Source organism: Daphnia pulicaria, chromosome 7 (assembly GCF_021234035.1).
Source record: "Daphnia pulicaria isolate SC F1-1A chromosome 7, SC_F0-13Bv2, whole genome shotgun sequence".
In the NCBI taxonomy this organism is placed as follows: Eukaryota; Metazoa; Arthropoda; class Branchiopoda; order Diplostraca; family Daphniidae; genus Daphnia; species Daphnia pulicaria.
Window position 1 is genome coordinate 5,662,809 of NC_060919.1, and position 13,636 is coordinate 5,676,444.

Sequence of the window (13,636 nt, forward strand, 5' to 3'; positions counted from 1 at the left end):
TCACCCGATAGTTTTTTTTAGAGGGGGGGGGGGCGAAAATTAGAGAACCGTGAAAAGAGTGTATATAAATACTACTACTACCGGCTTTTTAAAAAAAGAAAATGTTTTCCACTGGTGGTGGTGGTGAGAGAAAGAAGGACTTTTCAGGATATCTTTCTCATTTATCTTTTTTTCTTTTCTTTCTTTCTACGCTTCTGTTACATGTTTTGTTGCTGCCCTTAAAGAAAAACCCTCGTTATCCCTCCCTTTTTTGGATGGGTGAAATTTTCCTTTTTTTCTCGGGGGTCTGAAAAAAGAATTCTTTTAAGGTTACACGGGGTTCGTTCTGTATATTTAGACAGCAGGCATTTTCGGGTTTTTTTTTGGTGATGGAATGGATGGGCCAGAGCTGCACAGCATATGTGGTCATCCGTGTGCGCATATATTCTTTGATGATCTATTGTTATTTATTCTTTTTTTTGGGGGAAAATTTCCTTTTTATTTCGTGCAACAAAAACACAGATTGATAACATCGCCACTTGCCTGAGACTGCTGACGGCGCTGGGCATTCCACTGGACGACGTCACGGCCAGTGAGATACACCAGGGTAATTTGAAATCCATCCTCACCGTCTTTTTCGCCCTGTCGCGCTACAAACAGCAACAGAAATTACAGCATCAACAACAGCAGCAGCAGCAACAAGAAATGGCCAAGTAAAATTTCGTTTTTGAATTTGATAATTTCCATCAAGTTAATTTTAACGGATAATTTTTATTTATCGTTTAATAAAGGATTCCGATTGCCAAGACGAATGTTTCGTCGATTCCGGCGGTTGGACTCGTCAAAAGACCCGGGCAAATGCAGATGATCTCGAAAATAGCGGTGCCATCTAGTGTTCATTATGGTAACTACGTAAACCGAAACTTTTTAAAATTGATGTCGGAAGTCGAAAGGCCAACCAAAAAATCTTATCTTTCATTGGAAAAATATCTCTTTTAATCAGTCGTTCGATTAAAACCGTCAGGCTTGGACGTTGCTAATGGTAATTTCCTCTAATGCAATTAAAATAGACTGTGGGAAAAAACAAGAAAAACGGAACAAAAGGGTAGGGATTGAGCCCCGGGGCAGTGAGGGTTGACCCTCGTGTGTTTGAGAGTCAAGTCAACAGCGGAAATGATACGAAGGGTGAGAGAGAGAGAGAGAAAGGTTTTGATACAACATGTAGTCTACACACTGAGTTGTTGCACTGTGGTTGCTTTTTCCCAATTGCATCACAGTGAAGCTTCCAGTGTGTTCTATTGAGGAATAAATTCAGGGTTTGTATTGGTTTACTGATATCTTTGATCTACCACATGTTACTGTTTAGTGTTTACTTCTGCTAGTCTGAAATTCCCTGTGCATTGACTTGACTTTCCTTGGAGAAACCACCTGTCGGAATCAGAGTGTTCCTAAGTGTTCTTTTTTTGTTTGTCTCAGGTTCTCCACAGCTGAGACCGATTTCCAGCACTGCTACATCTGCTGCCAGTTCTCGATCAGCTAGTCCCAGCCTTTGCAGCACTGGTAAAATTGCACATATTCTTTTTAGGGCCACACACAGTTTCTTTTATTTCATTTTATTGCTGTCAACAGGAAGTGGCAACCTCTCTTCAACTGGTTCACTCATACCACGAACTCCAACTAAAACAAATTCATCAGTAAAGTAATAAGACTCATTATTTGTATTGGAGTGAAAGCGTACATGTCTTTATCATAAATTTTCTCTTTTTACTAGGATTAATTCAATCAAGACTCCACTGGCCGCTCATCCAATGCAGAAGCAATCCATGCTAGATAAATTTAAATTATTCAAGCCCAATGAAAAATCTGTTGGTAAGTAAAATGTCACACATCTATTTCAAGACTCGTAACATTAATCTTTGATTTTAAAATGATATAAAGGTATCCCAACTGCCCTATCGAAGAGGCCATCTAGTTCGAGTGGGTTCAGTTCTGGGCGTTCAGAGCAGGGAGATTCAAGTTCGTTCAACAGCAGTAACGGTCATGCAACTCCACTGACAACTTTGGCGGTTTTCGACCAACCACCACCGCAAAAGAAGACGATACCCAACGCTCTTGTAGTGCAAAACGGTACCAAAGAGAGAAGCATCAGAACTCGAGCGAAAAACTCGCCCAAATTGTCGCCCAAAGGGAAACGATTGGCCGAAACTGAAGAGATTAGCAACATTGTCAAAGTGAACGAGCAACCAGCCCCGGTGACGACGATGGCTGCCAAACCCTTTTGCTCTGGCGGTAGCGGTATACCCAAGCCGACAGCTGCCGTTAAAGGTACCGCCAAAGTTGTGAGGAAGCCAAGTGCAACGGAGGAGGCCGTCCTGGAGAGAACACCCGGTGATGGGAAAGAAGTACCGACCGCTTCTAATAAGGCTAGTTGCAAGTCCGAGATGATGATGGTGGAACCCTCTGCTACAAATTCAACTGCTGTGGATAGCGCTTCTTCTTCTGCTGCTCCTTTGCCGCCTCACGATTCTAATTTGTTGGGAAACTCTCCAGCCGTTTCTCTTAGGGAAACTACGCCATCAAGTCAAGTGGCCGTCAAGTGCAATAGCGGCACGGATAGTCCCACTACGCGTATTCCTTCGATTGCGGACACTAGTGAGCCAAGTAGTCAGCAGCCCACTGTATCCCGCTCTCAAAACCAACCAGGCCACATCCCTTCGGACGTTGTTGATCAAGCAAATCAGCAGCAGCAGTTGGAAATCAAACCGCAGGAAAAGTTGGCCGACCGAGCCGATCTCATACCTCCATCTGAGAGCGATCAAGCGGACGATTGCAAGGCCGACAATGCTCGGTCTTTGAACAACAACAGTAGTTTCGTGGCCAAAGTGTTTCCCATGACGACCAGCGACCTGGAAACGTCTCCACCTTCTTCCAGTGACATCAGTGACCCCACGGGCCAGTGTCAAGATGACGACGAGGACGAATCGATGAACATTCAACCCATGACGATATTTCCCGCCAGCAAGGGTCTCGGCAAGCGGCACGAGTATTCAAACGGACCCAGCCAGTCGTTTCACGAGAGTCCAACGACAGTCAAACGGGCGGCAAACACTTCGTACGCCGATCCGCTCGATGGCTACTTGTCGGAGGGCGGTGCATCTCTCTATGCTCGGAAGCTCCATTATTTGGCGGTGACTCAGCGCAATAAAGATGAAGACAGGTGAGACATTTAATGATCAGCTGTTCTCGAAAGAGTCGAGTGACATTACGAAATGTTGCGGAGCAAGAAATCTTTGAATGGACATCATTAGACCCTTTCCAATTCGATTAATTATGTCGTAAACTGAGCGAGAGCACTAAATGAATAGAAGATATACGAGTAATACGATGAGGTCAGTGGCGGTAGGGGTCGGGTATCAGAGACCAGGCGAGACTGCTGCTTTGATGGTGTAACACTCAGTGGCCGTCAACGCACGCGCAGCAGCTGCCGCTATTGATTTCCTCTCGCCCCTCTCTCTCTCTCTTCTGCATGCAAGAGGGGTCCCGACCATTGCGCCCCAGTAGATTTTTCGCAGCTCTTGTGCTGTGTGTGTGTATTCCGGCGTGGGGAGATTCACTCGAAACAAACATTTGGGGACGGAACACACTCACATTCGGTTGCTGGCGTCGTTTTTATATTCATTCCTCCTTCTTTTTTGTGGTTGTTCTCGTGTCTTTTTATTCGGCTCGTAGTTACGACGACTCCAGTTCGCTGTCCAGTGGCATTTCAGATCCTTGGACCGACGTTTATGGACTTCATTTCAAGGTATTTAAATAAATTATTTTTTGATCGATTTTGAAAAGGGTTAGGTGTCTATCGATTAATTTTTTTTCTCAGATGGAACACAATGGAGGTGTCTACCCTGGTATTCCCCATGGTTATGGAACGCCTCTGCAGAATCGCCGTCATCCACCCGCTGTCGCTGAAACTTCTCCTTACAAGTACGTCTAGGCTTAAGTGTAGAAACAACGGGGGGCTTACTTTAGAGCCCTAGCAATATATCTAAACTTTTGTTGAAAGCAGACAAATATCGAGTTCGCAATGGAAGAAGTTTATCGAGGCCGGCCGCTTGCCATCATCGGAAAGGTTCCAAACGGAACTTTGGAAGAGCGACTCCCGGGAACGATCACGATCCCAACAGCAGGAAGTCCCCTCCCCTAGAAAGACGGAGCACAAAAAATTGAACACCATCGAGTCGGGCAAGCGGAGTAAAGTGTATACGGAAAGTGAAACGAGCGAACGACGCCAACCGGCAAAAGGCGTTCCGGCCTCGTTTGGCTACGTCAAGAAGAACACTGGGTATCCGGGATTGGATGTCAAGCGTTACGATTCGTCGACTATGAACGGAAAGGCAGTCACTTACAAGACGGCCAATGTGGCTACGGTTCCGAAGCTGATGGAAGACCAACACCGAGAGAACAATGTTCCAGCCAACTCGAATCGAAGCTTAGAAAGACCCAAAACTCGTTTGAAAGTCAGTGGTGGAACTCAAACGGACCTTGGCGGACGAACGCTGAAGCCGACCCAGTACAAGGCGCCTCCGACATCTACGCAATCATCGCTCAACCAGCCGTGCGGATCTTTCAGCGACTCTGAATACCAAACTACCAACGGCGGAGTGAAATTCGCTTTGCCCGTTGGTCCCTCGTCCGCCACTGTCAATGGAAAAGTGGCCAATCAGCAAACGGGCTTTAAATCTTATTCGCTCACTGCCCCCATTGCCAATCAACTGTCGCACAACATTCGGGAACGCTTGTTACTTTCCGGCACACAGAGTCTTCCGAAATCCCATTTCAACCACATCAATGCCAGAGGTAATGTTCATTTAATAAGCTAAACCCAATGATTAATCTTACTTATCACCGTACTGCATTCTTGTAACCTTTTAACTCCGCACGACTAACCAACTACAACAACAATCCAAAATAAAGGCATGGAAGAGAAGCGTTTAGCGCATGCCAATTTCGCTGCACATTTATTTGCCGGCGTCAGCGAACTGAATGGAGAAACGGATTTGAATCTAGACTCGCCTGGAGCGTCTCAGTCTGGTGATAAGTTGCGTGACAAAGACAAGTCCATCAAGTACGTCGTCAACGGCAGGAACATGCATACGGACGGATCACTTAGTGACACGCCCTACACGGCCTACTGGAACAAGTACCATCCCAAGAACGCCAATGGTATTTTGCTTGAAATTCTTATTTTTTTTTCGACCATTTTAGTTGTTTCTATCAGTTCCATTCTAACCATTTTGTTTATTTTTGGCTCTTAGATTTGGCGATTAATCCAGAGACGAATTTAGATTCTGCACATGGCCCTAAAATACCTTGGCTGAATAACCCGCCAAGTCCTCGATTGAATCGTAGCAACAGCGTTCGGTAAGAACATTTTTATTTCTTTTTACCAAGGAAAACTTGATTAATGACTTGATTTTGTATAGTTCGACAAAGTCAGAAAAGGTGTATCCTTCCATGTTGCAACGCAATGAAGAGAGTGAGCTCAACAATTTCAGTAATCACGTACAAGAAAACGGTAGTGACACTACAAGTAACCATCGTTACGCGGGATCATCTACGTCACGGTCTTCGCTAGGCAACTACAGCGCTCTCCTGTCACTCTCTAGAATGAATTCCAAAGAAGAAGATTGTAAGTGTTTCCCCCCCTTTTCATCTGATTTACCAAACATTACCAACGAAATTCATTACTCAACAGGCCACGGATCATCCCTCAGTCTGGTTTCGACAGCTAGTTCCTTATATTCCTCCCAAGAAGAGAAACAGGCATCGGAAATCCGCAAGTTGAGACGGGAATTAGCTGAAGCTCACGAGAAAGTAAACACGTTGTCTGGACAACTGTCCACTAATGTAAGTGTAGATTGATATCTTGTCCGATCGAAATTTATTTTTCATTTTATCTCATCTTTTATTCTACTAGGCTCACGTAGTTGCTGCTTTCGAACAATCGTTGGCCAGCATGACTAGTCGCTTACAATCACTGACCATGACAGCCGAGCATAAGGTAAACTAAAGATATAAGGATCATTGTGAAAGATAGGAGGTTTAATTGAAAAAAATATGTTTAAATCTGCAGGAAAATGAAGTACAGGATTTACGCCAGTTTATTGATCAATTACGTAAGCAAGGGTTCGATGCTGGGTCCTTGGGGAAAATGGACTCGCATTCCAACCATGCAACAATATCACGTCAACTGTCTAGCGATTCCGTTTCGAGCGTGACTTCTCAGACGACGAATATGAGCTCGGTTTCATCCTTGTCGCCATCCCAGCCCAATGGATCCTGCTCACCTTCACCTTCTCCTTCACTGAAAAAGAAATCCTGGTTGCGTAATTCGTTCTCAAAAGCTTTTTCACGCTCCAAACGACCTCAAGGAGGAGGGCCTCGCCAGGGCACTGGATCAGACTCTGAAGATTCTTCCGGTCCCGTACGTGGAATGGGCAGCACTTGGTCGGCTCCTTCCTCTCCTATGTTAGCTAGTCACCATCCACATCCCCATAGTCAGATGGACGTGACAGATGGCGATGCCGATCGATCGGTAGCCGTTCCAGAAACTGTTCAAGAACTCAAGAAACAGCTCAGAGAAAAGGATATGGTGCTGACCGATATCCGTCTCGAAGCGCTATCATCTGCCCACCAATTGGAAGCGCTCAAGGAAACGGTTTCCAGGATGAGGGTAGGTCGTACAAACTGTATTGAACATTGTTCATCCAACCTCATTCGTTTTTCTTTTCATTTTAGAACGAAATGCTTACGCTGAAGCAAGACAATGAGAGACTTCATCGCCAAGTAGATCAAAAATCAGCTGTCTCATCTCCTCATCATACGGTTGATCGTCGTGGATCCCATCGTCGATCGCCAGCCGATGAAGCATCTGTCATTACTGGTAGTTCGAAATTGGAATTCCTCTATCCGGAAAATACCAACCGATGGCTTAAAACCTTTTTTTATTTTTTAGATTGGATGCTTGGACTGGACAATGACAAGGACAGCAAATCGATCGCTATACATCTCCACATAAAGCAAGAGGACGAGGATGATGTCACATCGGCAATCGATACTACTCATTTGTGGTTGATTGGATATGTCGCTGTCAGCGGAAAGACTCGTTGGGATCATCTGGACCACTCTGTTGGCAAGCTCTTTAACGAGTACTTGCGACAGGTTGACCCTCAATCTCACCTTGGATTGGATGAAGAATGCCTGTCTTCCTATCGTGTTGGAGAAATTGTGCGATCGTTGAACACCGACGAAGAAGTTGCTACTCCTCCTGAACTGCTACCGTGTGGCTATTTGGTGGGCGATTGCAATTACATCGCTTTAATAGTGAAACAAAGCTCCAAATATGACTTGCCAGCTTGCCTCGCACTAGACACGCTCATACCTCTACCTATACTCAGCAGGTGAATTTTCATTCATTTTTTCAAGTCTGGTTCAAATGTGCAAATTTCATTATTATTCTTTGACAGATATGTGTCGTTATTGAACGAACATGGACGAGTCATCCTGAGTGGACCTTCAGGAACGGGCAAATCTTATTTGGCTCGAAAACTTGCCGACTATTGTATCGGGAAGGATGATGTTCCTTCAACTTCCACCACTGTGCTCAAGTAAGAAATATTTACTTTAGCTATTTTACCATTTATTGGTTTATTCACATTTTGTTTTCCTTGTTTGACAATAGAGTTGATGCTTCGAGCTGTAAGGAAGTTCGGCAATATTTGAGTCACGTCTGTGAATCTTTGCTGACTGGCAGTTCAAGCGACGTTCCTACTGTAATAATTTTGGAAGATTTACACCTGGCTCCTTCCCTTTGCGATATCTTTGCGCCACTGTCTCACTTTGAGTCGGTTAGAGAGAACCAAAAATTCCCGTACCTTATTGGCACTACAGGCCCAATGGCGCAATCCTCGGTGCACCTCCAGTTACAGTTTAATTTCAGGTAATTGTGACTAACAAACGTAGTTGTCAGTGGAGCTAATTATTTTATTTTGTAACTTTCCTCGTCATTAGGTGGATTCTTTTGGCAAATCATGCAGAGCCGGTTCAAGGCCTTATCCAGCGTTTCTTACGTCGTCGCTTGATTCAAAGTCAACTGCTGGCTAAATCACGCGACGGAGCATTGGAGCGAGTTGTCGAGTGGATCCCTCGTTGTTGGGCCCACCTGAACAAATTTCTGGAGACTCACAATTCGGCTGACGTGACGATTGGCCCACGTTGGTTCCTACAGGTCCCAGCTGATTCGACGTGCTCACAAATTTGGTTCACCGATCTTTGGAATTATACTTTGGGGCCGTACCTGCTGCACGCAGCTAAAGAAGGGCTTCAGCTCTATGGAAAACGAGCGCTATGGGAAGATCCTACGTCATGGATCATATCCACTTATCCTTGGGCTCAAGGCAGTGCCTGTGATGCTCTTATGCGGTAATAACCTTTTCTTGTGTAAAACGACAAACATATTGACATAAAATAACAAAAAAATATTTTCAGACTTCGACCTGAAGATGTTGGTTACGACTCGGCAACAAGATCAAATTCTACGAGTACCTCAAACAAGGATCGAGATCCATTGGTAACTAAAAAAAACTAGTTTAGAAATGAATGAAAATCAAATTATTTTCATCGTTGGTTATTTTTTTAATAGGTTAACATGCTAATTAAACTGCAAGAAGCAGCCGGCCTCCCAAGTCCAGTGGACAACTCAGAAAATAGTTCCGAATCACTAGCCAGTGGAAGCGAGTCCAAAGTGACTAATGATACAGTTTAAAAAGTACCAAAGATCTGCAATTTAAAAAAGTGTAATAACCAAGCCACAAGCCATCATTGTTTACATATTATAGCACTTATTCTTTGTCTTTTTTAATCAAATACTAAATCTGTTTCAATGAATTTTCGAAGCGGATTCTCGTTTGTCACTGTGTCGAAAGAAATCTTTGCATTTTATGTTGTTCTTACATCTATATGATCCATTGACGGCGTTTTAAAATAATTTGATTTCATATTTTTGTACTAGTAAAATATTGTGTGCTATAAATTTCCCAGTTCAATAAAGTGTTTGGTAAGTTATGGAATTACAAGATTTTTTTTCGATTGTGTTTGCGAACAATACACCGCATTTTTTACCTTCTCCTTCCCTATTTAAATTTTAAATGTCACGGTAATAATTTTAAATGTTGGACAAAATAAGTACCTTACAAATAGAAACTATTTAGCTTTGAATAATTTGAATAGAAAGACATAGCTTCACTATTGGATTATAGTTATACCATTTGATCTATGATCTCTGATGTCACAAACACCCTAGGTCACACGAAAACTTCAGCTGAAATTTTCTGAAACATTAAGCCTAGAATGCAATGAGAATCATTAGCTAAATGTTGTGTTATTTAAAGACGGTTAAACTTACCTCAAAATCCTAATCTGAATTTGTTTTGTTTAAAAAAGTATTATTTAGACGAAGCGGTCGCATTTTGAGCGCTGTTCTTTTGGTACTGGTTCTTTACTGACCGCTAGATGCCACTGACTTCAATTGATTTGTCATTTGCCTGCATCATGAAATGAAACATGGCGAAACAAATTGTTGCTATTGTATACTTATTTTTCTGTGATTCCGAATACTGAATTGAACTTCGTTTGTGTAGGTTTAATTTGACCTAGTTTCCTTATTTTTGTATATTACATCCATTTCTTCAAATTCTAGAAAAGTCGACCGTCATTACAACAAGTTGACTTATCACTTATCAGTCAATTTCCATCCGGCCATTAGATCCTTATACTCTCAAAAGCCTGAAACTCATATTTGAAGGCTTGAAGCTCACATACAGTGGAATAAGACAAAAGTTATTACTCATGGACCATAGGATATTTTCTGAATCTTGCAAGTGTAACCTGTGTCAGAATGTTTGTCGAGTGTACAACTGTTTCTACACTATACAGCCGTTCAGAAGGCAACCCAGCTGAGAGGTATGTAGAGTTTTATTTGTCATAGATAAATTTGTGTAAATTTGCAAATAATATAGACAATTTTATTCCTTATCCGATTGCTACTTAGAGTTCCAGTTTCAGTGAATGAACATGAAGTGTGTGAAGTGTATTTAGTACATTTACCAGATCTGCTTGATGAAAGTCAAATGCCTTACTGAATTCGTCACCCAAATGATAAAGGTAAACATCATTATCACCTTTTACCATGCTACTATGAGTAAATTTTGTTTAAGCTTCCTATTAATTCCCAACTCGTTTTTACAGAACTATTTGTGACGTCCCCTGAGATCGAGAGTCGGCCGCCAGTTTCAATCTACAACGCAGTTTCTTCATGGAATCGTGAGGTCCTGGCACGGAGATCCTTGAGCCAACGCTGGCTTTTGTCCATGACAGAAAAGGGACTTCCACCAACATTCGGATGCTTATCTTCACGACGTACGCTGCTTCTTGTGCTTCACTGTTGAATTAAATCACTTCAGTGTTCGCTTCCGTCCGCTGTGAAATACCTGCAGTCACTCGCCACGGGATTATGCCCAGGTAACTAATAATTGACTTACTTTCGTAGATTATCTGCTAATAATCTTCTTGCGTTAAACTCTGTGTATGCGTAGTAATTCCAAATCAGGCCCTTTTTTGCGCGCCCATAGACGTTTCTTTTTTCTAATGCTAGATGGCTTTTCGATAATTTTCAGCTGTCAAAACAGTCAGTTTGCACATCTCTTTCAACATTTATTAGCACTTCGGAAGTTAATGTGTGGAAATTTTTTTGTGATTACTGACGATAACTATTCCACCAACAAAGCTCACTTGTTAGATTTTTAATATTGTGTTTTTTTTTCTACTTCCGGTTTTCTCATTTCACTCAGTAGTTCAGTATATATTCATTCCACGCACAAAAGAACCACATATTCGTGATCCTCGTCAAATGTGTGGTAAAGTTCATGTTTTTATTTGTACATACGAGTACTTCCGGTTTTAAGAATTTTCCTGAACTATAGTTCAGGAAAATTCTCGATTTCGGCAAAATTTTGGATTTCGCTTAAATCTCTTCTAATCGACCCCAAATTTCATGGAGATCACGAATATTTGGTTTAATTTGACGGCAGGTCAATAGTTAGGCGCTATCGCTTACTTCCGGTATACTTCCGGAAAATTTTATTAAAACTAGCAAGTTAGCTTTGTTCTGTATACAGTTATTAATATTGAAAACTAAATTTTAAGCAATTAAAAGTTCGCCTTTAAAGTTTTGAGCCAAAAAACTAGATCAATGTACCTTTATGTATTATGTAACTTTTATTGGCATTTCACTTAATAAGAATTGTTTTTTCTTTATTCATGTAATGCAGAGGAGACCGCGAGAAGATGGACGCCGGTAACGCCGGTAACTCCAAAATGTCAGCGCGGATCATCATTTGTTGTTGGTAATATTTGTGTTTGTGTTAGTGAACCCGTTGGCTGCCACGCCTTTGTTCTCCCCTGTGTTAGTTCCTTAGCACGGGCCGTGCTGTTCGGTCTCGTGGTTCACATGCCGCGGGGTCGGATAGTCGCACCAGCCCCAGATTCGCCGCAAGGCGCCTGTTAGGCAGTGCACCATAGGGAATTCCCTCTTGTCGATGCGGTGATGGATTCTAGAGGCGTGCATTCCATCTTCTCCTGTCACCGTGTCAGCCCGGACTTGTCAGCAATGGCAAGTCTCACCTTTTGTCATGGATCCTTCAGACATGGCGCGTAGAGTAGTAGAAGAACAACCTACGGGTTGTATGGCGTGGCAGCCAACGGGTTAACTTAAGTGTATGTATGTACTATGTAATTATGTATGTATAATATGTGTGATTGTAAAATATGGTGGAATTGTGGGTGGAGGTGGGATAATAAAGCAATTCTTTTTCATGTTTTTGTCCAAATTGTGTCTGAGTAATTTATAACAAAGTAAGGTTTAGCAGATAAAAGATTATATTTGTTACACTTTTAAGTGCTCCATTCATGCATAAATGATCAGTCACTTGGCTATTATAAGGACATTAAAAAACCTTTTTCCATCTCCCTTATCTCAAAACTTCCTGTGAAAGAGCCTATCACAACGTCTGCCATGAATTCCTTCAGAACCTAAATGTCAAGTAAACTGTTAACTCTAAAATCTTTGAGTGAACACTAAACAGTCCATCGCTTTCGTAACTTACCCTGAAAAAGAATTCCGTCCAAGCACCAGGATATGTCCTATGAAGATCGATTGCTTGGAGTAGAGTAATACTATGGTTCCTTGGTGTAGTAAACTATTGCAGCGTACGTGGTTGTGTAATATGCGGCTTCTTCGGTGTAGTACTTGAGTGCTTAGGTGTCGTAGCTAGGTTTAGCGTAGGTTGTGCTGTAGCAAACTGGAGCATCAGTGTGGTATTCCTTGTCAACTTAGTACGAAGGAGCAGCTTCTGTGTAGTAATAAGTCGGGACTGCGTAATACTTGGCCGCCTCAGTTGTGGTTGTGTAGATCGGGGCAGAGTAGTACTTCGGCGATTCGGTGTAGTATTCGACAGTTTTGGTGGAGTAATTAGCTGAAGCCTCGGTGTAGTAGCTGGAAACGGAGTAGTACTTAGGCCCCGGTGTTGTAGGATGAGACGTTCGTTTTCGTGTAGTACTCCGGTACCTTGATGGTGTAGTAGCTCGGGGCAGCTTAAGTTGTGGTGTAATACTCTGGAGCCTTAGTGGTGTTGTAACTGGTCTTTGCGAAAGTTGTTGCCGTGTAGTAAGGCGGCGGCGTTGCGGTTTGGTATCCGCCATACCCAGGAGACATCGGTACACCAGTGGCCGACCCAGCCATCAACGATACAACACCCAACAGCAACACGACGCCATAGTTTACTAGACAATACATAATTTGAACATTAATGTGCAATAATGACTGGCATGTCAAAAAATAGAAAGTGAATTCACAACTCCATGTAAAAATGTTTACTCATTATTTAAAACTAGTAATGTGACGAGTAATGCAGTTTGTGAAAAATTGCACTGCAGTTGCTGTTACCACGTCGGATATAACCACTCAACCAATTTCTATCGCCTTTTCTCTCCTTTTATGCGACTAGACAATGGATAATTTGGATATTCAATAATTGGCATATTTAAAACTCCATGTAATAACAGAATATTTACCCATGATTGCAAACTGATTATAATATAAAGAAGAATACAATTGGTGACGAATAGTGCACTTCAGTTGTTTCCGTGTCGGAGATGCTCACTCGACTGATTACTTTCGCCTTTTCTCAATCCTTGTATACGATTTTTTTCTTACCCTCACCTCTCAAACCTTGCGGCTGTTCTATCTTCTTGATAATGATACAAAAAGTCCCGTTCTCACCCAGCCTCTACACCACTGCATGACACGTTTTTCGTAATGATCTCCATGACCTTCGATTGAAGGAAATGCTATCTGGCCTTTCCTTCTGCAGGTAACGTTGCTGGGGATGGGTCTACAAAAACCAATATCAAAATGAATACCAAATGGCTAAGCCTAGCGGCTATTGTACCTGCTTGATGCAACACGTGTTGTTCTCACCCAACCTCTACATCACTGCATAACACGTTTTACGTAATGATCTCCGTGACCTTCGATTGTACATGGAAA

At 42.5% G+C, this 13,636-nt stretch overlaps 1 protein-coding gene and 2 long non-coding RNA genes across 13 annotated transcripts in view; 2 read left to right on the top strand and 1 right to left on the bottom strand.

The window, feature by feature from the left end:
• The window catches only part of LOC124349367 (neuron navigator 3-like), a 30,129-nt gene extending 20,972 nt beyond the window's left edge, over positions 1 to 9,157 (top strand). For 4 of the 9 annotated variants that reach the window (XM_046799899.1, XM_046799898.1, XM_046799895.1 and 1 more), the window contains 22 exons: positions 502 to 692; positions 771 to 883; positions 1,456 to 1,539; positions 1,609 to 1,678; positions 1,751 to 1,848; positions 1,918 to 3,196; positions 3,709 to 3,781; positions 3,854 to 3,957; positions 4,040 to 4,830; positions 4,948 to 5,196; positions 5,289 to 5,394; positions 5,457 to 5,662; positions 5,729 to 5,880; positions 5,951 to 6,034; positions 6,107 to 6,706; positions 6,772 to 6,916; positions 6,989 to 7,433; positions 7,500 to 7,640; positions 7,715 to 7,972; positions 8,044 to 8,454; positions 8,521 to 8,602; positions 8,675 to 9,157. In XM_046799899.1, coding sequence (XP_046655855.1) covers positions 502 to 692; positions 771 to 883; positions 1,456 to 1,539; positions 1,609 to 1,678; positions 1,751 to 1,848; positions 1,918 to 3,196; positions 3,709 to 3,781; positions 3,854 to 3,957; positions 4,040 to 4,830; positions 4,948 to 5,196; positions 5,289 to 5,394; positions 5,457 to 5,662; positions 5,729 to 5,880; positions 5,951 to 6,034; positions 6,107 to 6,706; positions 6,772 to 6,916; positions 6,989 to 7,433; positions 7,500 to 7,640; positions 7,715 to 7,972; positions 8,044 to 8,454; positions 8,521 to 8,602; positions 8,675 to 8,797 — 5,805 coding nt within the window. In that variant the 3' untranslated portion in view covers positions 8,798 to 9,157. The other 5 variants (XM_046799896.1, XM_046799897.1, XM_046799902.1 and 2 more) reach the window with 5 other exon arrangements.
• Positions 1 to 13,598, bottom strand: part of LOC124350343 — a 62,531-nt gene extending 48,933 nt beyond the window's left edge. Inside the window, exons 1-5 of one of the 3 annotated variants that reach the window (XR_006920803.1) lie at positions 13,539 to 13,598; positions 13,162 to 13,481; positions 12,965 to 13,090; positions 12,195 to 12,870; positions 11,950 to 12,120 (exon numbers count right to left, since the gene is read on the bottom strand). This is a non-coding gene — a long non-coding RNA (uncharacterized LOC124350343). Of the gene's footprint in view, positions 1 to 11,949; positions 12,121 to 12,190; positions 12,871 to 12,964; positions 13,091 to 13,161; positions 13,511 to 13,538 lie in introns of those variants that run through there. The other 2 variants (XR_006920804.1, XR_006920805.1) reach the window with 2 other exon arrangements.
• On the top strand, positions 9,533 to 11,856 carry LOC124350311. Its single transcript, XR_006920717.1, has 5 exons — positions 9,533 to 9,667; positions 9,731 to 9,993; positions 10,082 to 10,194; positions 10,279 to 10,551; positions 11,361 to 11,856. It is a non-coding gene; the product is annotated as an uncharacterized LOC124350311 (long non-coding RNA).
• Positions 13,599 to 13,636: the final 38 nt, after the last annotated feature.